Source organism: Zootoca vivipara, chromosome 13 (assembly GCF_965207765.1).
Source record: "Zootoca vivipara chromosome 13, rZooViv2.hap1.1, whole genome shotgun sequence".
NCBI classification, from domain to species: Eukaryota; Metazoa; Chordata; class Lepidosauria; order Squamata; family Lacertidae; genus Zootoca; species Zootoca vivipara.
Genome location: NC_142596.1, coordinates 47,203,555 through 47,231,551, shown reverse-complemented (window position 1 = coordinate 47,231,551; position 27,997 = coordinate 47,203,555). Strand labels below are relative to the sequence as shown.

The following is a 27,997-nucleotide window of genomic DNA, read 5'->3' as shown; positions in this document are numbered from 1 at the left end:
TGCTACTGAAGGAATTTTTTTATTTTATTTCGACTCAGACCAACACGGCTACCTACCTGTAACTGTACAAAGGTAAATTTTGCATCCATTGATTTGTCCGTTTTTGCTTCTGAACCCACCCAGGACTGAAGTGTGGTCCCTGGAAGATCCCCCACAAGGGAACGCCACCCCTCAGATGGAAACAAGGCCTCCAAATTCTGAGTCAATCCAATGGATTAGATTCAGGGGTTCATTACTCCCGGACTACCAACGTCCCTTGTGAGTTTTGCTGACACAAATGAAACTTGTTTGAATCATCTTACATGCCTGGGACAGACGGAGAGGGAATAAAATGCAAAAGAAATGAGGGAAATGCCATGGATGTACCTATACAATATTGAGACTTGATATTGGTTTCACAGTCATTCCTTCATTCCCAGGGAATGCTGGGAACTCTAGTTCTGTAGAAGGGTGAGGCTACAGAACAGATGTCACTAAAACTACAATTCACAGGATTCCTCAGGGGAAACTGATGATTCAACTGGCACCAAACCAATGGAAAAGTGCTTTCTCTGTCGGTGTTCAGCGTGGGATTGCCACCCTTCATCCACTCACTTATTACAGGGCATCCACATGGCACTGTCATCCAATCATTGCCATTCTGCATTTTCCCTGTGGTTCTTCTGTCTCTTTATCTTAGAAAAACCAAAGAAGAGCACATTTCCCACTTTTATATACAGTATGTTGGTTGAACAACTGAGTCACAAAATGGGGAGAAGCATGAATTTCCAAGGACAGCTCTGTTCGGGTTTGCAGATTGGTTCGAGAAGCGCAAATCAGGTGGTTTCTCATTTGAATGCAAACAAAGTCAAGTTTCTCCCACGTCCCTGGTTGTGGGCGAGAAAATGTTGAAGGCCACTCCCTTAGACCGCCACTTGTCACATGGGAGGTCCACTTTTTGGTCCACTTCTGAAAAGGGTTCCAAGTGGGGGCGGTCATTCCATAGATGTTCCACAGGACTTCCATTCAGAGAGATTTTGATTGGCTGCTTCAGAAGAAGCCTCCATTGAGAAAGCAGGCAAAGCAGGTCACATGCGCAGTGGGAAGACATAGTTCTTGGGGAATAGGCCCGTCTTCACTCCAATCCTCCCTCTCCACCAGTTGGGGTCAGAGCAGTCCAGGATCTCAAGGACATCCCCTCGACAGAAGCTCAGCTGGGATGGGCTTGTGGCCGTGAAGTTGAACTGAGCCTGGACAAATTTTGGCTTTTTGGGCTGCGTGAAAAAAGCAAAGGAGAGGTCAGCTGAGAAGAAATGCCTGGCTCACACAAATGAGCTGTCTGAAGAAGTCCTTCTTTTAGTCTACCCTGATCCTGAATATTCCAGGGTTCATCATCATTGAATGACACCAGGGTCTAGTTTCTTGAGACGGAGACTATTTGCTTTCTCCACAACATGCATAATTTTAGGAAGCTCAATCATATCTCCTCTTACTTGCCTTATCAGCAGACCAAAAAGCCCCAAATGTTTTCTCTCAGTGTGAGTTGCTTCTTCATCTCCTTTGATTATTTAAGTTGCCCTTTTCCAAACCAACAATACCTGTTTTCAGATGAGGCAACCAGATGCACAAATATATAAGATGGCGGACACCTGGCTTAGGTAAAGGTAAAGGGACCCCTGACCATTAGGTCCAGTCATGACAGACTCTGGGGTTGCGGCGCTCATCTCACATTATTGGCTGAGGGAGCCGGCATGCAGCTTCTGGGTCATGTGGCCAGCATGACAAAGCTGCTTCTGGAGAACCAGAGCAGCACATGGAAATGCCATTTACCTTCGCGCTTGGAGAGGTACCTATTTATCTACTTGCACTTTGACGTGCTTTTGAACTGCTAGGTTGGCAGGAGCTGGGACTGAGCAACGGGAACTCACCCCGTCATGGGGATTCAAACTGCCAACCTTCTGATCGGCAAGCCCTAGGCTCAGTGGTTTAACCCACAGCGCCACCCGCGTTCCATGGACACCTGGCTTACTAGCAGCATCTGTGAAAAGGTTGGTTCGAGAAGCGCAAATCAGGTGGTTTCTCATTTGAATGCAAACAAAGTCAAGTTTCTCCCACGTCCCTGGTTGTGGGCGAGAAAATGTTGAAGGCCACTCCCTTAGACCGCCACTTGTCACATGGGAGGTCCACTTTTTGGTCCACTTCTGAAAAGGGTTCCAAGTGGGGGCGGTCATTCCATAGATGTTCCACAGGACTTCCATTCAGAGAGATTTTGATTGGCTGCTTCAGAAGAAGCCTCCATTGAGAAAGCAGGCAAAGCAGGTCACATGCGCAGTGGGAAGACATAGTTCTTGGGGAATAGGCCCGTCTTCACTCCAATCCTCCCTCTCCACCAGTTGGGGTCAGAGCAGTCCAGGATCTCAAGGACATCCCCTCGACAGAAGCTCAGCTGGGATGGGCTTGTGGCCGTGAAGTTGAACTGAGCCTGGACAAATTTTGGCTTTTTGGGCTGCGTGAAAAAAGCAAAGGAGAGGTCAGCTGAGAAGAAATGCCTGGCTCACACAAATGAGCTGTCTGAAGAAGTCCTTCTTTTAGTCTACCCTGATCCTGAATATTCCAGGGTTCATCATCATTGAATGACACCAGGGTCTAGTTTCTTGAGACGGAGACTATTTGCTTTCTCCACAACATGCATAATTTTAGGAAGCTCAATCATATCTCCTCTTACTTGCCTTATCAGCAGACCAAAAAGCCCCAAATGTTTTCTCTCAGTGTGAGTTGCTTCTTCATCTCCTTTGATTATTTAAGTTGCCCTTTTCCAAACCAACAATACCTGTTTTCAGATGAGGCAACCAGATGCACAAATATATAAGATGGCGGACACCTGGCTTAGGTAAAGGTAAAGGGACCCCTGACCATTAGGTCCAGTCATGACAGACTCTGGGGTTGCGGCGCTCATCTCACATTATTGGCTGAGGGAGCCGGCATGCAGCTTCTGGGTCATGTGGCCAGCATGACAAAGCTGCTTCTGGAGAACCAGAGCAGCACATGGAAATGCCATTTACCTTCGCGCTTGGAGAGGTACCTATTTATCTACTTGCACTTTGACGTGCTTTTGAACTGCTAGGTTGGCAGGAGCTGGGACTGAGCAACGGGAACTCACCCCGTCATGGGGATTCAAACTGCCAACCTTCTGATCGGCAAGCCCTAGGCTCAGTGGTTTAACCCACAGCGCCACCCGCGTTCCATGGACACCTGGCTTACTAGCAGCATCTGTGAAAAGGATCTAATGCTTTCCTAGGCTGCATCAACAGAAATCTAGTGTCCAGATCAAGGGAAGTCATAGTACCACTCTCTTCTGCCTTGGTCAGACCACACCTGGAATACTGTGTCCAATTCTGGATGCCACAGTTTAATAAGGATGTTGACAAGCTGGAAGGTGTGCAGAGGAGGGCGACCAAGAAGATCAAGGGTCTGGAAACTAAGCCTTATGATGAATGGTTGAAGGAGCTGGGTATGTTTAGCCTGGAAAAGAGGAGACTGAGAGGAGACGGCCCTCTTCAAATACCTGAAGGGCTGTCACATGGAAGATGGAGCAAACTTTTCTCCTACTCTGGAGGGCAGGACTAAAACCAATAGCTTCAAGAGTCAAGGAAGGAGATTCTGACTAAACATCAGAAAGACCTTTTTGAAAGTAAGAGCTGTTCAACAGTTGAAGAGACTCCTTTGGGAGGCTTAGAACTCTCCTTCCTTGGAGGTTTGTAAGCAGAGGTTGGATGGCCATCTGTCAAGGAGGCTTTAGCTGAGATTCCTGCATTGCAGGGGGTTGGACTAGATGACCCTTGGGGTCCCTTCCAACTCTACGATTCGATGAACAGTACACCATATTCCAAGTGTGGTTACGCCATAAATTTGTACAACAGCATTATGATATTGGCAGTTTCATTATCAATCCCTTTTCTAATGACCCCTTATCGTGTCACTTGCCTTTCTACGAGTTGACATGCTCACCAGGTCAATATCTCTTTCCTGGAGAGCCACCACCTGTTCAGACCCTGCTCAGGCATATGTGAAGATAGGGGCGCTTTGCTCCAAAGTGCATCAATTTATACTCGCTACCATTGAAAAGCCCTTGCCATTTTAATGCCCGCTCCCCCAGTTTGGAGAGTTTCTGCTGCCCCATACCTCCTGCATTTCCGCATGATCCCTGAGGAAGACCTGCGCTTTCTTGGCGATGGTGGTAGTTCTGTAGAAATCCACCAGTTCGTTGATGGAGTTGAACTTCTCATCCCAGAGACGGTACTTCCCTTTCTGTTCTCTCAGTACCTTGAAGTGCAGCACTTGATCTCCATAGCTGTGTACCCAGAATGCAGAAAAATTTTTTTAGCAAAAGGTGAGCAGGCAGGCAGTGGCAGTGGAGGACACTTCTTTCAAAATTAGTTTTTTAATTGAAGATTTTCTTGTGTTACAAAATGAACAAACAAGGAAAAGCACATACAGTGCCTCCACTTTCAATTCAGTGTCTTTTTCACAGTTTGTTTATGAAACACAGATGGAAAAGATATGAATGTTAAATGATATGTAACATTTATGCAACACACACACACACACACACACACACACACACACACACACACACACAATAACTAATATATATATGGTCCAGTGAGAGCTGGACCATAAAGAAGGCTGATCACCGAAGTATTGATGCTTTTGAATTATGGAGACTCATAGAATCATAGAGTTGGAAGAGACCACAAGAGCCATCCAGTCCAACTCCCTGCCAAGCAGGAAACAACACCAAAGCATTCTTGACCTATGGCTGTCAAGCCTCTGCTTAAAGACCTCCAAAGAAGGAGACTCCACCACACTTCTTGGCAGCAAATTCTTGAGAGTCCCATGGACTGCAAGAAGATCAAACCTATCCATTCTGAAGGAAATCAGCCCTGAGTACTCACTGGAAGGACAGATCCTGAAGCTGAGGCTCCAAGACTTTGGCCACCTCATGAGAAGAGAAGACTCCCTGGAAAAGACCCTGATGTTGGGAAAGATTGAGGGCACTAGGAGAAGGGGACGACAGAGGACAAGATGGTTGGACAGTGTTCTTGAAGCTGCTAACATGAGTCTGACCAAACTGCGGGAGGCAGTGGAAGACAGGAGTGCCTGGCGTGCTATGGTCCATGGGGTCACGAAGAGTCGGACACGACTAAACGACTAAATAACAACAACAACACCACACACACACACACACACACACACACACACTAATACATATATATATGGAAACGACTTAAATACAAGGTGCCTCCATCTGCTCAAATATGACATGCATGTGTGAATTGGCCCCATACTAATGCTTCCAAAAGGGGCTCACAATTGGACACTGGGGGGACCTACAAGTTCTCCATACCTGATAGACAGCTTTTGGCTGAACCCAGGAGGGTGGGAGATTTCATGAAGAAGAAGAAGTCCTTTTGGGAAGTAAAGTCATTTAGAAATAGTGCTGCAAGCACAGATTGTCATGGAAAAGGCCCCGGAATAATCAGCATTTCACAGGTTTTTAGACGTCACCAGGGCACTCAAAGAGAACAAATGTGGGGGGGGGGGGCTGCTGGTCCATGCCAATAGCCCAAAGAGATGCCGCTCCACATTACTTTTGTGGCAGATAGCCTGCGAACAAAAACTACACCCTATTTAATGAAATGAAGCTTGTAAAACAAAGCAGAGCAGAAATTCACCTGGCTGCTGATGCAGATTTATGCTGTTGGCTCCTCTTCCTTAGAATGACATCAAGCCTTTAATAATCCCATTTAAGTGGAGGCAGCTGGGTGGGGAGGTTGGCTGATGTCATGAGTGTGTTGTGTTGGGACAAGGGCTAACTTCACATCACCGGCTGCCTCCCAACAGGCCTGGGATAGTCCTCTTGGCTCAGGTTAGGGAAATGCTGCTCCTTTGGAAATGGGGACACCAAAAGGCCATGGGTTGCATTCGACGAATCTTTACTCAGAGTAGACCCATTTAAATTAATGGGCCTGGGTCGGCCATGGATTTCAAGAGGACTATGGATGGCTAACAGCCATGATGGTCAGGCTCTGCCTCCACAACTGGAGGCAGCAATGCAGGGGTGGACTTGGGTGCCCTGAGCTAAGCCAAAATTGGGCTCCTGCGCCATGCCAGGCTTTGGAAAGGTGGTGTGGGGGTGCAGCAGGGTCCTAGAGGCCTCCCACCTCCTTCCCAAAACTGGGCAAGCTCTGGGGAAGAGGGAGGAGGGCTCTAGGGTGGAATCTACACGCATAGAAAAAAATGCTGTGAAAATGCTTTTTTAAAAAAACGTGTTTTTTTTTTTTAAAAAAAAAAATACATTGAATTTGCCATAGCTCACTCTCGCCACCTAGTGTCACATTTGTATATTGCACTTAAAACATTTATTTGCAGCTGTATAGCTGAGTCCTGGAGTGAGAGCTGGACCATAAAGAAGGCTGATCGCTGAAGAATTGATGCTTTTGAATTATGGCGCTGGAGGAGACTTTTGAGAGTCCCATGGACTGCAAGAAGATCAAAACTACCCATTCTGAAGGAAATCAGCCCTGAGTGCTCACTGGAAGGACAGATCCTGAAGCTGAGGCTCCAAGACTTTGGCCACCTCATGAGAAGAGAAGACTCCCTGGAAAAGACCCTGATGCTGGGAAAGATTGAGGGCACAAGGGGATGACAGAGGACGAGATGGCTGGACAGTGTTCTCGAAGCTACGAACATGAGTCTGACCAAACTGCGGGAGGCAGTGGAAGACAGGAGTGCCTGGCGTGCTCTGGTCCATGGGGTCACGAAGAGTCGGACACGACTAAACGAATAAACAACGACAACAAGCTGAGTTCTAGGACCCTGTCAGGGCCCTCACACCTCATTCCCTTAGCCAGGCAAGTGCTTACTGGACACCCTCAATATATTGTTGGATTCCAGCTCCCAATAATCTCTGGCCTCGCTGGCTACACCTGACAGAAGTTGGAGACTGACAGTTTCTGGTTATCCCTGCAGCTATGTAAGGTGAAGAAAGATTAAACTGGCACACACTAACCTGCCTGCATATTTTCGGCATCTTCTGTAATGATAACCATCTAAAAATAATCGGAGCTCACGGGCATAGCGCAGGACATTTTGGTACCTGAAGCGGAAAATGAACGAGCTGATTTTCAGTGTGCCACCCTTGAATGGTATGGCCAAATATGCAACCTGCTGTAATTTGCCTAATGGTAGAACCGGCCCTGGAACACCCAGCAGTGTTTGGGGTGAGGGAGAGATCAGATTCAGTTTGCATTTGAAGGTGAGCCGGATTATTTAGCTCTTTGCAAAACGACGTTTGGACCCAAGCACATCCATCCTAAAAAAAGTGTCCTCCTCTGATTTTGCAACGCAGTGTACAAAAATGCATGTACTCGAGTAAAGTGTGTGTGCAAAAGGCATGTTTTAGTGAAAATAGCATACAAAAATGTGTTAAATTACAGTCATACCTCGGTTTAAGTACGCTTCGGTTTGAGTACTTTCAGTTTAAGTACTCCGTGGACCCGCCTGGAATGGATTAATTCACTTTCCATTACTTTCAATGGGAAAGTTCGCTTCAGGTTAAGTACAGACTTCTGGAACCAATTGTGTACTTAAACCAAGGTATCACTGTAGAGGAAAACTGCTCTGCTAAAATGTTCATATTAAGCAAAACTGTCAGGAGAAATTCACACTAAATGCTGACCGAGTTCCACGAGCACTTTTTAAAAATAAATGAAAGAAAATCACAAACCATTGTGGAAATGTGGAGAAGAGAATATACAATAGCAAATATGAGAAACAGAGAGAAATGGAATTGGTCAAATTTGTGCATCCCCAAGTTGTGTTGTGCCCCTTGAGTTATTTTCAAGACCCTAACGAAACCATAAACTCGTTTTCCCACCCGTTCAAGACCTCCTAAAACCTGAGGCCCCTTTCCTGTTGCCTCACCAAGCTAGACCTAATCATAAACTGAAACTGAAGCTGGAGATTCCTTTGTTTTTCTGCTGTGCATTTTTGGGTCCCTTTGTCTTTAAGAAGCAGCTTTTACTTTCTGAACTGACTTGGGTTGCCCTGCAGCTTCTGCCAAGGTAAATACACGGGTGTCATCGGACAAACTGAATCTAGTGTGGGAACAGCTAGAGGGCAGGCAGAAGCCTCCCGTGGGCCTCTCCCTCTGGAACGCCTCGACCAGCTAAATATTTTGCCGGTGAGGTGGATTCTGCACCCCCTCTCCTCTTGTCAGTGGGACGTACCGCTTAAAATGTGGTTGTCGCCTTTCCTTGTTCCGAGGTCACAGCACAAATGGCTATCCCTTCAGTCCACAGGTGGTGGAATCAACCACAGCACCTCTCCCTTGCAAGCAGAAAGCTAGCACGGCAAGAAGAGGTGTGGCTAGAACATTCCTCCGTGATGTACTATCTTTCTTCTTGCAGGGATTAGTACTTATTTTTCCTTGTGTAAGACGAGCTTTTTTAACCCCCAATTCAAAAATGGGGGGTGGGGCTCGTCTTATCCATGGGTAATGCGTTGGTGGGACGGGCGATTGGTTGTTGCCATGAGCAGGAGAGTGTCAGCAGCAATTGGGCAGTTGAATTGTGACTGCGCCAAGGTCTGCCATCCATTGGCTGCTGCTGCGTCAATTGGCAGTGCGACTGGTGGCGGCTCCAGCTGATCGGGTAGACGATAAGTGTCCTTGGCAACATGTGCAATTGAAAGCGGCGCTCCGGCGGGTGAGCGATTCACGTAAACTCCCTCCCTCAAAAGCTCAAGAACTGCGGCCAATTCCCCCCCCCCCAAAAAAAACTCAACATCTCTGGACAATCTCCCATTTAAAAAAATTTTAGTCTCCCCAAATATGGGGGCGTCTTATACATGGGGGTGTCTAATACATGGGAAAGTACGGTGAATGAAAAGCTAGCACCATAGGAAGAGGTGTGGATAGAACTTTCCTCCTTGAAGTACTAGCATTTTTATTGCAGGGGTTATTAGACGTGATTCGGCAGCTGTCTTCTGATGTGGCCCATTCTGTTGCATGTGTAGAGGCAGCCAAAGTTGGGATTGTCTTCCATTGGATTGCATTTTTGTGTTTGCTGGAAATTCGATCCCTCTGGGAATTGAACTGTTGCAACCAAAGGCTTTGCATACCCCGCTCTCCCAATATTTTGCAGATATTACAGCTGCTGTGGCAAAATACAGCACCCTGTGTCAGACTGGTCCATATAGTATTGTCTACTGGCAGAGGATCTCCAGGGTTTCAAATGTCCAATATCTCAATATCTCCATCAAGATGGAGCAAGCTTGTTTTCTCCTTCTCTGGAGGGTAGGATTCGAACCAATGGCTTCAAGTTCCAAGAAAGGAGATTCTAGCTGAACGTCAGGAAGAACAGTAGGAGCTGTTCAGCAGTGAGCAGTCACCCTCGGAGGTTTTTGAGCAGAGGTTGGATGGCCATCTGCCATGGATGCTTTAGCTGAGATTCCTGCATTGCCGGGGGGGGGGGTTGGACTAGATGACCCTCAGGGCCCCTTCCAACTCTACAATGCTATGATTCTATGAGGTGCCGGAGATTGCTCCTGGGCCCGTCTGCAGGCAAGGCAGAGGCTCTGCCACGGTTCCTTAAGACACAGGAACACAAAAACCTGCATTATCTCAAGTCAGAACATTGCTCTATCTCCGTATGGTCTACACTGACTGGCAGTGGCCTTCCAGTCTCTCCCAGTCCTATTTGGAGAGACCACTGGGGATTGAACCTGGGAACTTCGGCATGCCAAGCAGATGCGATGCCCTTGAGCTACGGCCCATCCTCAAAGGAGGAGGAGAAGAGAGGATGGGGAGGAGATGGAGGATGTGGGATTGGCAGAGAGAATGATGACTTCATTCCCTCCCCGCCTCCCTTGGCTGTTGGCTCCTTGGTACTGCTCTGCACCGCGTGTTGCCCTTGGCATGGAAAGCTGGCATGCCCAGGTTGTTGCCTCCCTCTTGCCCTCCATGCCTGCTGGGATATCAGTTTGAACTTGAACGTGGACTTGTCTTTGCCCAGCCATGCCCTCCCTCCTGGGCATGTTCTTCAGCAAAGGAACATCCTGTTGGGAGTGCTGAACTTCTGCATGTGGTGGCGTCAAAGCTGTCCGGGCAGGACTGCTGAGCAGCACCAGATTAGCTGGGCATGGGCTTGGGAAGTCAAGTAACAGGTCCTGCCCTCCAACTGACCTTTCGCCAGAGGTGGAGCAGAGATGGCCAGGAATCGAGCACCACCACAGCAGGGAGGATAAAGACTTGGGGTCCCTTCCAACTCTACGATTCTCAGCAAATTTTCAGACTGGGCCTCCCCCCGCAAAGGGCCTTTTCAGTGGTGGCTCCTCACATGTGGCAATACAAGAGCCAAACACCACTATAATTTTGTGCCCAGAAGAGCTTTCCATCAGGCTGCGTGCTAAGCAAAGTGGAGAGGGGGAGCTGGCTTGGGATCGAAGCCATAATATATGCATTGGGGGAAAATTGGTTTGTTGGGTGGTCTTAGAAGGGTCATGGCTATCGGGGTATGGCTAAGGGTGTGTGGCTAAAGAAATGATCAGGAAAGGTTATTTACGTATGCCACTACTGCGGCCCATGTTTCGATAGCCCCAAAACGGAAAGCGAGTGAGGTCTCAACTTAAGCTAGTGGAATATGCGCAGCTTGCGGACTTAACATATAGAATAAGAGAACGGGAAGAACATACGTTTAGAGAAGATTGGAAAATGTTTATGGAATATATGGGGGGAAATTGTGCACACTTGAAAACATTGGCAGCATTTAGATCAATTCAACGGTGTAAGTAAGTTTTGATGGATGCAGTAATGGAATACTGAATGGTTTAGTAAATGTAAAATATGCAGGGATTCATGGTATGTACCTGAAGGAGCGTCTCCACCTCCATCGCTCTGCCCAGACACTGAGGTCCAGTTCCGAGGGCCTTCTGGTGGTTCCCTCGTTGCGAGAAGCCAAGTTGCAGGGAACCAGGCAGAGGGCCTTCTCGGTAGTGGCGCCCACCCTGTGGAATGCCCTCCCAGCCAGATGGGCGGGGTATAAATAAATAAATAAATAAATAAATAAATAAATAAATAATAATCATAATAATAATATGTAAAATGAACCATGGAAAGAGAAGAAAGGAAGTCAATGATATTTTAAGGGTGTTTAAATGAGTATTCTAAATTGTAAAACAGAAAATTTAATAAAAGATAAGAGAGAGAGAGAGAGAGAGAGAGAGAGAGAGAGAGAGAGAGAGAGAGAGAGAGAGAGAGAGGGAGATATATTTTCAGGAAAGTATTTCCTGTAGGTCAAACAAGAAGCCACCAGACTCATAACAACAGTCCTTCCAAAATCTCTCCATTATCGACCATGCAAGGAATCCATTCAACGTGGAGGCAGCTGCCCCCAAGGCTGGAAGCTAAATTCCATCAAACATGTTTGCAAGAATGCCAGAAGCCTATAACCTTTTGTGGGGGGTGGCGGCTGGTGTTGTTTCTGCGTCCTTTTGGAATGACTAGAGTGGTTTTACCGGACACGCTTCTTGGGCGTGTCAGTCACTTGCTTGGGACGTGCGGGGGAAAGTTGTGAAGTTGCTGGCGAGTCGAAGAAATGGGCAAAGGAGCTGCAAAGCAACAGAGAGCAGAGGGAGAGAGGTTTTCCTCTCAAATGCAATTGGTTAAAAAAACACCATTATCTCTCAGCAGGGATGTCGATGGCTCAGTGGTAGAACATCTGCCTTGCAAGCAGGTCCCAAGTTCAAATCCCAGCGGCATCGCCAGGTGGGGATGGAGAAGATTCCCTCCCTGAAATCTTGGAGAGCCACTGCCAGCTGATGTAGACAATACTATGTGTATTGGGTTTTTTTTTTTAAAGCACCCTATGCCATATTGCCACAAAAGCCTGGTGCCTGCCCCTCTCTCCGCCAAGAGCTGGCAAGAACCCACAGGGTCCAGGCACTCACACAGGATCTGTGTCCCTTTGGAGAACGGAAGAAACGGCAGAGACTGTCGTGGCTTTGGGGCATTGTTGTTGTTTAGTTGTTTAGTCGTGTCCGACTCTTCGTGACCCCATGGACCAGAGCACGCCAGGCACTCCTGTCTTCCACTGCCTCCCGTAGTTTGGTCAAACTCATGTTCGTAGCTTCGAGAACACTGTCCAACCATCTTGTCCTCTGTCGTCCCCTTCTCCTAGTGCCCTCCATCTTTCCCAACATCAGGGTCTTTTCCAAGGATTCTTCTCTTCTCATGAGGTGACCAAAGTATTGGAGCCTCAGCTTCACGATCTGTCCTTCCAGTGAGCACACAGGGTTGATTTCCTTCAGAATGGAGAGGTTTGATCTTCTTGCAGTCCATGGGACTCTCAAGAGTCTCCTCCAGCACCATAATTCAAAAGCATCCATTCTTCGGCGATCAGCCTTCTTTATGGTCCAGCTCTCACTTCCATACATCACTACTGGGAAAACCATAGCTTTAACTATATGGACCTTTGTCAGCAAGGTGATGTCTCTGCTTTTTAAGATGCTGTCTAGGTTTGTCATTGCTTTGGGGCATAGTCCATCATTATGCGAAATGCCCCCCCCCAAAGACCACCCAGTATGGCAGAAAGAAGGCTACTAAATCTAGCTATAGAAAAGATCAGCAGGCGTTTGGGAACTGTTCGGCTGACCAAATGATTTGCATGCACTTTAAGACAGCCAAGAAAGAGATACAGTTTACCATTTGAAAAAGCCGCTTGGATTATTTGTGGTGCATCGAGAGCGCCCTCTGGTGTGAACAACTCTCAGTCTACACAACAAGGGTCTGGAAACCAAGCCTTAAGACAGGCATAGGCAAACTCAGCCCTCCAGGTGTTTTGGGACTACAACTCCCATCATCCCTGACCACTGGTCCTGTTAGCTAGGGATGATGGGAGTTGTAGCCCCAAAACAGCTGGTGGGCCGAGTTTGCCTATGCCTGCCTTAAGAGGAACAGTTGAGAGAGCTTGGTATGTTTAGCCTGGAAAAGAGGAGAGGAGAGAGCCTATATATCTATAGGGCTGTCACACAGAGGATGGAGTAAGGTTGCTTTATCCTGCTCTGGACTCGAACCCGTGGCTTCAAGTTAGAAGAAGGGAGATTCTGAGTAAACTTTCTGACGGTAAGAGCTCTTGGACAATGGAATGGTCTCCTTTGGGAGTTTGTGGACTCTCCTTCCAAAGCAGGGGTTAGAAAGCCGTCTGGCATTGATTGCACAGGGTTGGACTAGATGACCCTTGGGGACCCCTTCCAATTCTACGATTCTAGGATTCTATGACAAGGTACAACAGGGGAAAGAATATTAGGGGCACATGACGTCCTCCCCTTTATTTTCACAGACATTTCTGCCCTTGCAGGACTCTCATCTGCCGCAGCCAATGCACATTTTCTATATTGGTACCGTTTTTGCAGTTTGCATTTATTTATTGGGATGATGCATGAGTTCTTTCATGGAAAGCCCTCCCAGTGCAGCAGACAGTCAGCAAGTCATCTGTTTGAGAGAACCAGTGTGTGACTGGAGTTGCCCTGCCCTCCTGGGGTGGGTAATGTCCTGAATCTGATCTGGGGTGATGGAAGGGAGGGATGAAATGCTATGGAGAACCACTCCTGACATCAGCTGTAACTTTTAAGAACTGTAGCATGAGGAGCTTGCTTTCCCCTCCTCCCACCCACACATTTTTCCTTGTGTGCTGTGTCTGTTTCAGACTGTGAGCCGTATTAGTTCTCCTTTTTGTAAGCTTTGGGGGCTCAAGGCGGGTGGTGGTATAAATGTTGCAATAGAAAGAATTCAATGGGCTTTTAAATCCATGGACACACACACACACACACACACACACACACACACACCATAACAACTGAAAACGAGATAAGACAAAACAAAACAGGCAGCTTCCAAACCGCACACAAAAAGTCTGTTATCTGCCGGGATTTGACTTACTTCACTGAGATAGAGAAATCCCCTGGGCTGCTCTCACTTTCCCGGATAAGGAAAGCTCCCCGGAAATGACGTTTCAAGAGAACCTCCTCAGCTGCTTGCCTGGACAGCTTTCCAGAATACCACCTGGGTGAGAGAGCCAAGAAAAGACATCACCTGCCACAGTGTCAAGGTCATGGAAAGGTCTCCTAGTTTGGAATAATTTGGAATAATTTATTGGCCAAGTACCAAACATACTTGGAATTTTGCTTCAACTACATTGCAATGTAAACGTACCTTATACAAACACTATTCCACTCACAATACAATCAGGGCCGTCTTAAGCACCTTTGGCGCCCTGGCGCGATGGATCCCTCCGCCGCCCCCCGCTGCCCCGTTTTCCAGCGTGACGGGTGGGCGGGCTCAGCGTGCAGCGCGGCAGTGTGCAGCTTAGCGCACAGTGCTTAGTGCTGCGCGGCGGAGCGGCCAGCGGGCGCAGCCGGCCCTGAATACAATAGCACAGCAAAGGAACCCCACCCATAACTGGCCTGCCCTTCCGCTATACAACCACAAATTTAACAATTTGATGGCACAAGGGAAAAAACTGTTCCTGTGCCCAGCTGTTTTTGTGCACAGAGTCCTGTAGCGACGTCCAGATGGAAGTAAATCAAACAGATGATGACCAGGATGCAAAGGATCTGCGACAATCCCCTCTGCTCTCTTCCTAGCTCGGACAGCATAAAGTGTCTCTGTTGAAGGCAAACTAACAGCAATTACCCTTTCTGTGATTTTTACTGCTCGTTGGAGCCTTTTCTTGTCCATCTTGGAGGCTTTGCCATACCAGGCAGTAAAAGTTTGGGCAAGTGAATCTGTAATCACCAGGAACAGAAAGGGATGGGTTCCGGTTTCCGCCTGCAGGAATGGCGGACCTGTTTTCCATCTCTCTGACCTTCGTAAGGAATTTGGCGGTTGCTAGGGGAGTAAATGGCAACCCCCTACCCTCTCCGGGGGTTACGGAGAGGGGCCGCTGGCCCGCGATGCCCCCAGACCCACTCCGACTGTTTTTGGAGTGGGGGGAGCTTGGGCTGAGCACTTACGAGGGCCAGGACTCCCGGACGCTAATCTGCATGGCGGGGATTTCCATGGTTAAAGAAGATAATTAGGCTTAAATCTATGGACATACTTCAGAAGGAGGGGAAGAAGCGCTGTTTACTGCTGAGAAATTTATGCTGCTGAGGGAGAGGAGTCAAAGATTGTACAGCATCTGGAAGAAGGATTGATGGGGACGGAGCGATAAGGGAAGTGAGTTTTTATTTTTTTTCTTCATATTGTTGCCTCGTACCTTCCCGGACGCGATGTCCTGGCTTGTTTGGAGTGAAAGAGAAGCAAAAGACTGTGTGAGTTGGGGCTTCCGGATTCAGCGCCAGCGTCGATCGGCGGGGTTTCGTCTCGTCTCCGAGACGGCCCGTCTCTGCTAGGAGTGGGGAGGGCAGCGAGAGCAACGCTGCGCCCCTTAGAACCTCGGGAAGGGCGTCCCGAGGGCAATTTGCTCGGCACAGACCCAATCCGGACTCCCCAACTCTTCGGTTAGCTCTAATAAGAGCTCCGGAGCGAGGAGGGTAGAAGTCGCGGGGGCCATTTTGAGCGGCAACGTTATTCTAGCAGGGAGAAGCTTCAAGCCGAAGGCGGAGAGCGCTGGATTCTTCCGAAAATAAAACGATTGGAAAAGACTGTAAGTAACCTCACGATTTGGATTATAAAACAATTTGGTCTGGGAGAGAGGGGAGAAAAGAGGAAGCCACCCCCCCCCACGGCAACAAAGAGACAGTAAATAGAAACCCGAAGCCATAAACAGAAGATTTGTAATTCAAAAGGATCCCTCAAAGGCAGCAAAGAGAATATCCCCTTTGATGCAGGGTGAAAAGGGGAGAGAGACTGTGGTTTATGACTGCCCTGCAGCAATGAGGTAAAGCCTAAGAAAAACCTTTCTTTCCCTCGGGAGCCGGCAGCCTAGGCAATTCAGTGAGTTGATCAGGATTTATAAGTCAATTTTTACTTCACTTTGTATTTCTGGACTTTGAGGAATTTCTTTTTTGGCTTAAGTGCTTGTGAAATGTGAGTTCGAACTTTATTGTTAACAAGACTTGAAGAATGCAGCCAGCTTGTTAAAATGGAGTCGAGAAAATAAACTGTGATCATATTCCACCCCACGTGATAAGTTTTGACCTTGGCAGGACTGAAATATGTCAACAAAAAAGTGTTCCCCTGAGTTCCAGCGGTCTGTTTTGACCTTAATGTGGGAAACAAGAATAGAGTTATGTCAAGAGGAGACACGACGACAGGAGTTACAGCAGAAATTTCAGGAGGTGATGGCGGAATATGATTTTCTAGGAGATGAAGCTTTTGACACTGAAAAAGAGCAATGTGAGAATGACAATGATGGGGAAGGAAAAGATGAAGATGAGGACTGTGATGATTCAACACAAAATGAAACACACCATGAAAAAAATGATGACTCTACTCTACAAAAAGTTGGATGGAGTGCCCTGTCTTTGAGGGGGGCACGATTGGTATTATTGGAACTCCAGAACGCCCACAGGGAAGAAGGAAAAAATATGCAGAGAAGAGAAGAAATTCAGGGGTCCTGTATGGTGACCTGGATGGCAAGAGACTGTAAACAGGGGGTGGGGTGAAGGGAAAGTGATGTTGTGATTATAAGGATGGATTAACAGGTTTATAACTGGTCTGCTGATTTTGGAATTTGCTGGATTGGGGGGGGTGGAGCCGGTAATCGGGGATGTAAGGTTAAATTGAGAATAGTTATAGTTTTAAAAGTGAATGGATTTTGGAAAATGTGAAAATATGGAGGCTTATAGAGGGAGAAAAAAAAAATTAGGCACGGGAAGAGAAAATGGGAGTTTGAATTTTCAGTGATTTGAATATTAGATGAAAATGTTAATAATTGATTTATAAGTTGTATAAGATACAAAGGTGTATTTTTATAAAGTAAGAAACTGTTGCAGATGATAAAAAAGGGATGAAAACCGGGGAAGGGGGGGAGGGGAAGCCCATAAAATATGGTTTTTCAACTATGAATGCAAGAAAAATTTTTCTGTTTTGTATTGTTTTTTTTCTTTTTCTTTTTTTTCTTCGCCCTTTCTTTTTCCCCTTTTTTTCCTATTTCTATTTTTCTCTTTTTTTGGTATAACAATAGATGGTTGGATGGATGTCCTCCTGCGTACTGCCCTGGTTTGCTGGAGCTCCCTGGTGGCAGGGGGGGGCTTTGGGGTCAGGGGAGGGGGAGGAGGACAGAAATCCAAGCATAAAATGGACCATTTCTGACTGTTCACAAACATGGGATACTTCTGTGGCAGGGGAGGACCCATGTGGGTGGGTAGGAAGGAGGTGGAAAAGGGGTTTAAGTATGTACCGTTTTTTTGTTTTTTTGTATTTTGTAAAATTAATAAAAAGTATGTTTAAAAAATAAAAAAAATAAAAAAGACTGTGTGAGTTGAACTTTATAACTGTTGTTACTGAGCATATTTTTTAAAGATGTGGAGTTGCCGATGAGAAAAGCCCCCCCCTAGTCGGACGGAAGGAGTTCTGGACGCGTTCGGAGGATTTATGAGCTGTGACGCACTTTAAATTGGAGCAGCGACCTGAAGCTAAGTTCAGCTATAGGGCAAGGAGATCCATTAATTTACCAAGAGTTTATGGTTTGATGTTTGGGTCTCCTGCCTGGAAAAGCTGTAAATTCTATAATGATCGTAAATCTTCATGGCTATGAGAGAAAATGAAAGTGATTTGAGCTTTTTAAGATGGCGCTGCTTCGTGCTGCTTCGACGCAACAGGGAGCTCCATTAAGAAGATTTATGGGGAGGCTGGACTGATTAACTCACACAGGAGAAAGAACATCTGTGAAACTTTGTTTGATATTTATCTCAGCAGCTGGGAAACAATCGGATGAAAGTGGAAAACATCTATGTGACTGTAAGGGGAAGATCTGGATTATTATGAACTTGGAGGACGATTTGAACTTTAGAAAAAAGACGGCAGTGGACAGTTGCGAGGAATTCCCAATTTCTTGAAGCATGGGAACCCAAATAAAAAATTCTTTAGATGATTTGGCATAACATTCGGTTTGATTGATATATATATGTGTATAATTTGAAATATTGAATGTGATATAATTGGTTTTAATTGGAAAATTAATAAAAATATTTTTTTTTAAAAAAAAAGGAACAGAAAGGGATGGGGAACAAGCAGGAGACGGAGGGGAATATTGCAAGCCAAGCTGTCTTAGGAATAATGTTCAGAATGGGATCTCCAAGGAAGTGCTCCACTGGGAGTTTGCTGGCAGACCGACTCTGCGTTACAAAGATGTTTGGACATGTGACATGAAGGTTGGCAACATCAACCCGCCGGGTGGGAATCCCTTGCAGACAACTGGAGACAGACAGGTTGTGCATCCATGGCAGTGATCAGAGGAGGAAAGACCACTGGGAGGAGTGCAGAGAGAATAAACGCCCTGCTGCATCTGCAGCAGCACAGCCAGACGCCTTCCTCTGCCCCAGATACAACAAAACATGTCTCTCCCATATCGGTCTCTACAGCCGCAGCCGGTGCTGTAGGACTTGCTTCTGGGTAAAATGCTTAGGATTGCAGTAAGACTGCATCGTCTTTACCCAGTGACCTGCGAATCATAGGCTAGTTCGCCTGGGAGTGAGACGCAAGGGTTTGGCCTTGGTGTTGGGGGGCAAAGACGGAACAGTGATCGTGTTGGTGTGCCTCCATGCCTGCCCTCCAACCTCCTCCCTGACTGAGCTGGTGGAAGCGGTCTCTGGTGTGGTGTCGGGGAATCCCAGGGAATCCGGGAACACTTAGTTCTGGGGGACCTAAAAATCCATGTTATAGAATCATAGAGTTGGAAGAGACCACAAGGGCCATCCAGTCCAACCCCCTGCCAAGCAGGAAACACCATCAAAGCATTCTTGACATATGGCTCTCAAGCCTCCGCTTAAAGACCTCCAAAGAAGGAGACTCCACCACACTCCTTGGTAGCAAATTCCACTGTTGAACAGCTCTTACTGTCAGGAAGTTCTTCCTAATGTTTAGGTGGAATCTTATTTCTTGTAGTTTGAATCCATTGCTCTGTGTCCGCTTCTCTGGAGCAGCAGAAAACAACCTTTGTCCCTCCTCTATATGACATCCTTTTATATATTTGAACATGGCTATCATATCACCCCTTAACCTTCTCTTCTCCAGGCTAAACATACCCAGCTCCCTAAGCCTTTCCTCATAAGGCATCGTTTCCAGGCCTTTGACCATTTTGGTTGCCCTCCTCTGGACACATTCCAGCTTGTCAATATCCTTCTTGAACTGTGGTGCCCAGAACTGGACACAGTACTCCAGGTGAGGTCTGACCAGAGCGGAATACAGTGGTACTATTACTTCCTTTGATCTAGATGCTATACTCCTATTGATGCAGCCCAGAATTGCATTGGCTTTTTTAGCTGCTACATCACACTGTTGACTCATGTCAAGTTTGTGGTCTACCAAGACTCCTAGATCCTTTTCACATGTACTGCTTTCAAGCCACCTGTATTTGTGCCTTTCATTTTTTTTGCCCAAGTGTAGTACTTTACATTTCTCCCTGTTAAAATTAATCTTGTTTGCTGTGGCCCAGTTGTCTAATCTGTTACGGTCATTTTGAAGTGTGATCCTGTCCTCTGGGGTATTAACGGTAGCCACCCCTCCCAATTTGGTGTCATCTGCAAACTTGCTCAGGATGCCCTCAGGCCCATCATCCAAGTCATTGATAAAGATGTTGAATAAGACTGGGCCCAAGACAGAACCCTGTGGCACCCCACTAGTCACTTCTCTCCAGAATGAAGAGGAGCCATTGATGAGCACCCTTTGGGTTCGGTCAGTCAGGAAGTAACAAATCCACTGAATGGTAACATTGTCTAGCCCGCATTTTACCAGCTTCTTTACAAGAATATCATGGGGCACCTTGTCAAAGGCCTTGCTGAAATCAAGATAGGCTACATCCACAGCATTCCCTTCATCTACCAGGCTTGTAATTAATGTCGATGCTGCCTTGTCTGGGCCGGCTCAGGACCTCATGGTGTTATAGAAAAAATTGGCTAGCAGGACAATGAAGGGGCTGTTGCAATATGCGGAGGACCCAACACATAGTGTGAGTGCACCCTAGATCTGGTTTTCTTTACAGAGGAGATTGGGACAAACACTAGTCGTCACCTTTCAAGAGGAAGGGTGGGATGGAAACGGGATAAGATAAAATCAATAACAGACCCAAGCAATTGCCTGTATTTTTGGACTCTCTTAAGGGGGGCATGGTTAGTGGTTGCCATTGTTGTGGCTGTGGGTGGTTGTCATTATGAGTCCCTGAACTGGCTGTTAGGATTGGAAAACACCCACTACCACAATAATTGCAACGAAGCAAAACACTCAGTTCTGCTCTGATCCTGGGCCTTTAACCAAGAGTCTGATTTTCTGAAATTCAGGCACAGAACTGAGATGTAGCAACTTTTTGTTTGTTTCAAAATAAAATCAAGTACCATAAAATAAATGCCCAAGGCTGTATCTGGGCTAGGCAATCTTTAAGCGAGCTTTCCTTGGAAACTAGTGTAGGATGGGATAGGGAAAACAGAATTTTTTTCCAGCATTAATGCATTTGCTTACTTGTTTGTTCCTGAGAAATACAACACCCAGCCACAAGCTAATGTGTTTTGCATCTTGTTCATTCACTGCCCCGCCCTCTTCCCCCCTTCCAAGCACTGCTTTATTGTGGCTTCTTGAAAGAAGAATCATAGAATCGTAGAGTTGGAAGAGACCACAAGGGCCATCCAGACCAACCCCCTGCCGAGCAGGAAACGCCATCAAAGCATTCTTGACATATGCCTGTCAAGCCTCTGCTTAAAGACCTCCAAAGAAGGAGACTCCACCACACTCCTTGGTAGCAAATTCCACTGCCGAACAGCTCTTACTGTCAGGAAGTTCTTCCTAATGTTTAGGTAGAATCTTCTTTCTTGTAGTTTGAATCCATTGCTCCGTGTCCGCTTCTCTGGAGCAGCAGAAAACAATCTTTCACCCTCCTCTATATGACATCCTTTTATATATTTGAACATGGCTATCATATCACCCCTTAACCTTCTCTTCTCCAGGCTAAACATAGCCAGCTCCCTAAGCCATTCCTCATAAGGCATCGTTTCCAGGCTTTTGACCATTTTGGTTGCCCTCCTCTGGACACGTTCCAGCTTGTCAGTATTCTTCTTGAACTGTGGTGCCCAGAAATGGACACAGTACTCCAGGTGAGGTCTGACCTTTTGCAGCAGGTGCAAAATGCAATTGTCAAATGCGATGGGGCGATGTTCAGGGCAAAACCCTGTGGCCCACCAGATTTTGTTGCTGGACTACAACTCCCATCATCCCTGAGTATCGGCCATGCGGGATGGGGCTGATAGGAATTGGGAGTCCAGCAATGTCTGGAGGGTCCATAACTTCCCCACCCGCCCCACCTTAAATCTTCCCAGTCTTCACCAGTTGGGTGGTATTGGTGTGTCTGTCTGCTGTTAAATGTGCCTTTGGGCCACTGGGACAGGGTTTTGTCTCGGTTAAGCTGCGCTGTGGTCAGGGCTGCCCAGGAGGAAAGACACGTGGGTTTGTTTTCCTGGCAAAGTTACCGTACTTTTAAAAGACTAAGCGGTCCATAAACTCTTTTAAACAAAGCAGGTGCTGCTTACGGGTGAGATTTCATTTTGATGTAGTTTTTGGGGATGAATCCTTCGGTGCCGAAGAGTTCCGCTTTGTACCAGTTCAGGTCATCTTCCATGTTCAGGATCTGCGGAATCCAAGAGAGAGAAAAAGGAGCAGCTGTTAGCCTGAAGGTGGGAAGAAAGTGCCAAGTTGAATAATCAACCACAGCTGATCCCAAGATGCAGTACACGTGGACACACACCATTTGAATGGCAATGCCCATCAAATTTGGAGGGCCCTGGCCAGGAACCTGGAAGTGGGGAGCACCCTGGGCTCTGGGGAGGGTCTCTGTGTGAGCCACGAGGACTCCCCACTTATGCAAGAGTGCTCCCCACCTAAAACACATCTCGCTTAGGCGTGGAGCTCCTGGAACATCACCCCCATGTAAGTAGGGATTTCGCCTGCATTATGGTATTCGCAAAGTACAACGGCATTCATAATCTATCTGGTGGAACCTCAGTTTTTGAACGTCTCCATTGATGAACATTTTGGTTTCCGAACGCTGAAAACTCAGAAGTAACTGCTTCAGTTTCTGAACGCTTTTCGGAAGTTGAACGGTCTTCTGGAACGGATTACGCTCAAAAACAGAGGTTCTGTACAACAAAATTAACAACATTAACAGAACAGCAACCAAAAAAATTAACTAAGCACTGTTGAATTCATATACATATCCTTCCCACCCCTATGACTCATGACCTTCCACTCAGTTCATCAAAAGGCACAGCAGCTCCCTTCTGAAAGCTCCTAGGGTTGGAGGGTAGGGTAGGGCAAGGCAGGCAGGAAAAGCCATTGCCTGAGCAATGAGATGGAAGGGACCCCAAGGGTCATCAAGTCCAACCCCCTGCAATGCAGGAATCTTTTGCCCAATGTGGGGCTCAAACCCACGACCCTGAGATTAAATGTCTTGTGCTCTACTGACTGAGCTATCCTTGATGGCCTGCACAAAGTCTCTCTCCCCTAACAGTCTAAGTCACCCAGCATGCAACCTGGCCGAGTGGGGATTTCAACCCTGTTCTTCCCACTATAACCACTACACCACACTGCCCCTCTTTCTTTCGAACTGGAGAACCTGAGCAGTTTATGTCTACATATACGACTAACCCATACCTTTGCTCCATTTGCTTTTCTGGCTGATTTCCCCCCCCCCCCACGTTATTGTGAAAAGCGGCTCTCAGCTGCAAAAACAGGAACTGAGATTTCTCTGGGGGACTCTGGGCACTGAAAGAATTCCCCGGGTGACCAGCAGGGCGGAGCGGGCTGCAGGAAAGCTGATGCAAAGCAGGAAGGAGCCCCCAGGGTCGTGAGAACACAGAATCATAGAACTGTAGAGCTGGAAGGGACCCCAAGGGTCATCTAGTCCAACCCCCTGCAATGCAGGACTCTCAGCTAAAACAGCCATGACAGACAGCCATCCAAGCTCTCCTCAAAATCCCCTCCAAGGAAGGTGAGTGCACAACCTCCCAAGGGAGATGGTTTCACTACTCAAAAGCTCTAAGTTCTTCCTGGTGTTTAGTCAGAATCTTCTCTCTTGTAACTTGAAACCATTGATTTGAGTCGTACTCTTCAGAGAGGGAGAAAACAAGCTTGCTCCATCTTCCATGTGACAGTCCTTGAGATGTCTGAAGACGACTCTCATATCTCCTCTCAGTCTCCTCTTTTCCAGGCTCAACATATCCAGATCCTTCAACCGTTCCTCATAAGGCTTAGTTTCCAGACCCTTGATTGTCTTGGTTGCCCCCCTCTGCAAACCTTCCAGCTTGTCAACATCCTTCTTAAACTGTGGCATCCAGAATTGGACACAGTATTCCAGGTGTGGTCTTCTTACCAAGGCAGAATAGAGTGGTACTATGACTTCCCTTGATCTGGAAGCTATACTTCTGTTGACGCAGCCTAGGAGAGCATTAGCGTTTTGCTGCTGCATCTCACAGTTGACTCATGTAAAGCATTGAAAGGCCACTGTTGGCTGATGCAGAATCTAGCCATCATAGCAAACAGGAGTGCAAGCTTGACCCCGCAACCATGGGTGCTTGGGGCCGTGGGTGCCATGCACCGAAATTTGTGGGTGCCCATTCCCTTCATGGGAAATTTTGTGGGTGCTCGGGCATCCAGGGCCCCAGGGAGGTGGCCCCTAGGGTGGCAAGCATGGACGAACCAATCCATCAATTTCAGTTCCCCACGATTCTCAATTTTTCCAACTGTAAATTCATTCCTTTAAATTTCTGCAGTAATTTGTGGGTGTTTAGTATCCTCATGAAAAATTACCAGCACATTATTGCATGCGGGTTTGACTAATACAGACAGAGGAAGTGGCAATTTTTCAAAAAAACATGGCCATCTGTGTTAAACCGCTTATGAATTCAGTATGGGGCTGAACAGGCCATATACATTTAAACTTTTTGAGGCACATTTAAACTCCCCCCTCCCCCACCCGCAAAGAATCCTGAGAGCTTTAGTTTGCAACTGAAGCAATGCATCCTTTGGGCAAAGTTGCTCGCGCAGATATATACAACAGGAAAAAATGTGTGCCTGATGTGAGGAAATGAAACTGACAGATTGGTAAGCCACTCTGAGTAACCTGTGACTGGAAGAATGCGGTATAAATATACTCTTTAAAAAGAAGACAACGAGCAGGACTAGGGAGACCTGAGTTCAAATCCCCTCACTTCAGCCATTACGTTCAGTGTGTGACCTTGGGCCAATCTCAATCTCTCTCTCTCTCTCATCTCAGCCTTTCCTGGGAACAATACCAGTACAGTAGTTTGTTCATGGTGCTGAGTGTTGGTAGGTGTGAGGGGGAAAGAGTACAGAGAGCCACCCCCCATCCTGAGGAGCAGCTCCTCCACCAGCAGTAATGCCAGCGGGGAGGGGGAAGAGTCCAGTGAGGAAGGAGGAAGGAGGAGACGGGGCTCTGGCAGCAAAGGAGAGCCCCTGCTACACGTGGGAGAGGGAGAGAGGGGGGGAAGAGGGGGAGAAGGAAAACAGGGAAAGGAGACCCTTTTCCCCTCCGGTTCCGGAATTACGCAGGAGGAAACGCGGGAGGAGATTTGGGGTGCCCAGACTCTTATGTTGGAAGAAGACGCGGAGCACGCCTTTCCAGGGTTCTGGGTCAGACTAAGCGGATGTATCCTGTATAGCTCTAGCACTGGAAATAGCCTGCACTTAATAAAAGCATGAAAAGGCAAAGGTCTGGAGAGTCGTTACTCTAGAGTAGTCGCAACGCAACGCCTGTGACAGTAGGAGACCCCTGTTCCCTTCACAGAGCTACCATTCCCAGAGTCCCCTGGGAAAGAGGGAATTGTAGCATCGTGAAGTTGCACTGGTGTGTTCAAGCCTGCGAGTTGTGTCAAGGCAAGCTCTACTCCGAGAAGGCCCACTGATATTAATGGGCATGGCTCATTTAAGCCTGTGGATTTCAGTGGTTCAATGGAGCCCCAGTACCCTGTCCTCATTAGACTGCTAAAACGAAGAAACCTCTGGGTAGCCAGAAATAGATTTGTGTGTGAAAGGATGGCGAGTTCAGCAAAACCTCAGCTTAACACCTAAAGCAAAACCCCAGGCTGTGCAGCTTGGCGGTTGCTCAGGGGCACCAGTCCTTTAGCTTTGCTAGTGCTGGGTTTATGTATAAGCTAAACAAGCTATAGCTTAGGGCCCCACTCTCCTGGGCCCCCCTAAAAAAAATTAAAGGAAAAAACCAACACCTGGATGTACATTTCCAAAATACAGTCATACCTCATGTTGCGCCTGCTTCAGGTTGCGTCTTTTCAAGTTAAGGAAGCGGCAAACCTGGAAGTGTTTGCTTCCGGGTTTCGCTGCACGCCCAGAAGCGTTCTGTGCGGTTTGCGCATGCGCAGAAGCGCTCTATCGTGCTTTGCGCATGCGCAGAAGTGCCGCTCTGGTTGCGGACTTTTCGGGGTGCGAACGGCACCCTGGAACGGCTCGTGTCCGCAACCAGAGGTAACACTGTATAAGATATAAAACAAATGAAATAAAACCTACATACAGCTACGGGGTTTTGTAGGCTCCTATGATGTAAGTCTGCTAGCCTGCTCCCTAAAATATCACTGGTTTGCTCATTTCTATATATAGAGTGCCTACATTCTGCATGTACAAATGGCTTTAGATACATATTAGGTCCATAAATTACCATATAGCACATATTCATCACAAAAAACAGTGAAAAATTGTTATTGACAAAGGACAGCTGGACATATAAAGGGCCCCATTACCTTCAGGAGCTTAGGGCCTCATCAAACCTAAATGTGCCTGACTCCAGGTGGCAGATGTCAGGATTCTGGTAAAAACCCCAAGCAGATCCTGCAAGCCTGAAGTCTGCCTGCCCCTGGATGAGCAAAGCAGGCTGCTGTATACAGAGTCAGAACTAGGGATGGAAGGATGTGTCCATTTCGCTTCTGTTTCTCATTTTTCCAATCTTAAATTCAGTTCTCCACATTTCTGCTGCTTTTTGCTGGTTGTTGTATTTTAAAAAAACAACACCCCACGTTAAAATTCTTCACCATTTCAGTGCGAATTTGTCCTAATAATCACATTCTGTATGCAGTAAATTATTTTTTTTTTTTTTAAATTTATTTGGTTTTTCAGATTAAAGTTTTACAATCAATTATCCAACACTCAACATAAAAACAAGATTCCAAGGAATCTGCCGGATTTCCCTCCTCCCCTTTATGGGTCCTATTGTTAACTATTTCCTCCTGCATCTTTTATATAATAATCCAAACCTTTTACATCTCCATTATATTCCAAAATCCAACATTAAACCACAAGTGTTATTCCAGTCCTACTAATGATTGTAACTGTTTTTTTAAAAAAAGATAAATTATGAATTTCCCCCACTCCTTATTCAATTGTTTATTAAAATTATTAGGCGCTTTTTTGGCACGGCAACTCAAAGTGACTTACCCTATTTTAAGCAAATCAGAAACATATACATGCATCATTTAGAAATACCCTATATATCTATATCTGCATTGCATTTTTGCAAGAAATTTCTCCAAATATAAAGCATTTTATATATTATTTTCACTAATGTCTTTTATGTACACTGGCCCCAGTCTATCAATTTTTGTAAACATTGTTTGGTTAGAGAACTGCGTTGACAATTTTTGGTAAGTGCGGATTTTGAAGGATGACTGACTTTCGGTTCTCAAATTGTTTCCGAAAGAGTGAATCTGACAGATTTGGCTTTGAATGAAAACGGAATCAAGTTTCTGCCCCATCCCTAGTTGGAATATTGGTCCATCTAGCTAGTATTGTCTACACTGACTGGCAGCAGCTCTTTAGGGTCTCAGGAACGGGTCTCTTCTAGCCGTAACTTGGAGATGCTGTCGGAGATTGAACCTGGGACATTCTGCAAGCATACAAGTCAAATGCTTTTATTGCTGAGTTCAGGCGACTTTGTGTAGGACGACAGCCCTTCGACAGTTTGCTTTGTTAAACTATTTCATGTTGGAAATCCTCGACGACTGAACTGAAAACTGCCAGGAGATCTAGTGGCTCGCAGTCTGACTTCAGACAAATTGGGTCCTCCCTTAAAGAGGGCACGAGTTGGCAGTGAGACCTGGCAACCAAACCCTGTGTTGTGGGTACACATCTAAAACACTTGTTCTAGGTATAAGCTTTCATAGAATCATAGAGTTGGAAGAGACCACAAGGGCCATCCAGTCCAACCCCCTGCCAAGCAGGAAACACCATCAAAGCATTCTTGACATATGCCTGTCAAGACGTGTGCATGCACACGAAAGCTTATACCTAGAACAAACTTAGTTGGTCTCTAAGGTGCTACTGGACCTTTTTTAATTTTTAATTTTGACATACAAAGAAGTGAGTCTTCCTAGCTCTCACAGGTCCCTCCCCAGATGGCAAACTTGATCATCATCATCATCATCATTACAGCAACAATACCTTCAGAATGTCCCCCTTCTTAAATGGCAATTCATCCTTCTCATCAGCCTGGAAGTTGTACAAGGCCACGGCCTCCATCCTCGCTCCTGGTCCTCCTCCGAGCCAGGAGGGGCCTCGAAAATGTGCCCTCCCTGCTTGTTCAACCCTGTTGGCGTTCTGCAGCTGAAAACTCGAAGGTTAGCTCGATAATCCAGCGACCAGCAGGAGATATATGGATATATGTCTTTTGAGAAGCTGCGGCCCCAACTTTCTTCTGTCTCATCAGCTCACACAAACACCCCAGGGTTTTGCTTTCTGTCTCTTAGGGCAGGCCCCAGAGTTGGTTAAGTGAAGAAGATTAAAGGA

At 46.7% G+C, this 27,997-nt stretch overlaps 1 protein-coding gene across 1 annotated transcript; it reads right to left on the bottom strand.

Moving 5' to 3' along the window:
- GRAP (GRB2 related adaptor protein) lies at nucleotides 1-27,982 on the bottom strand. The gene is made up of 5 exons (XM_088656698.1): nucleotides 27,653-27,982; nucleotides 21,721-21,818; nucleotides 13,979-14,101; nucleotides 4,162-4,330; nucleotides 1-2,485 (listed from the first exon to the last, which is right to left on the bottom strand). The coding sequence occupies exons 1-5, from the start codon at nucleotides 27,728-27,730 to the stop codon at nucleotides 2,300-2,302; spliced, it is 654 nt and encodes a 217-aa protein (XP_088512824.1). The 5' UTR covers nucleotides 27,731-27,982; the 3' UTR covers nucleotides 1-2,299.
- Nucleotides 27,983-27,997: the final 15 nt, after the last annotated feature.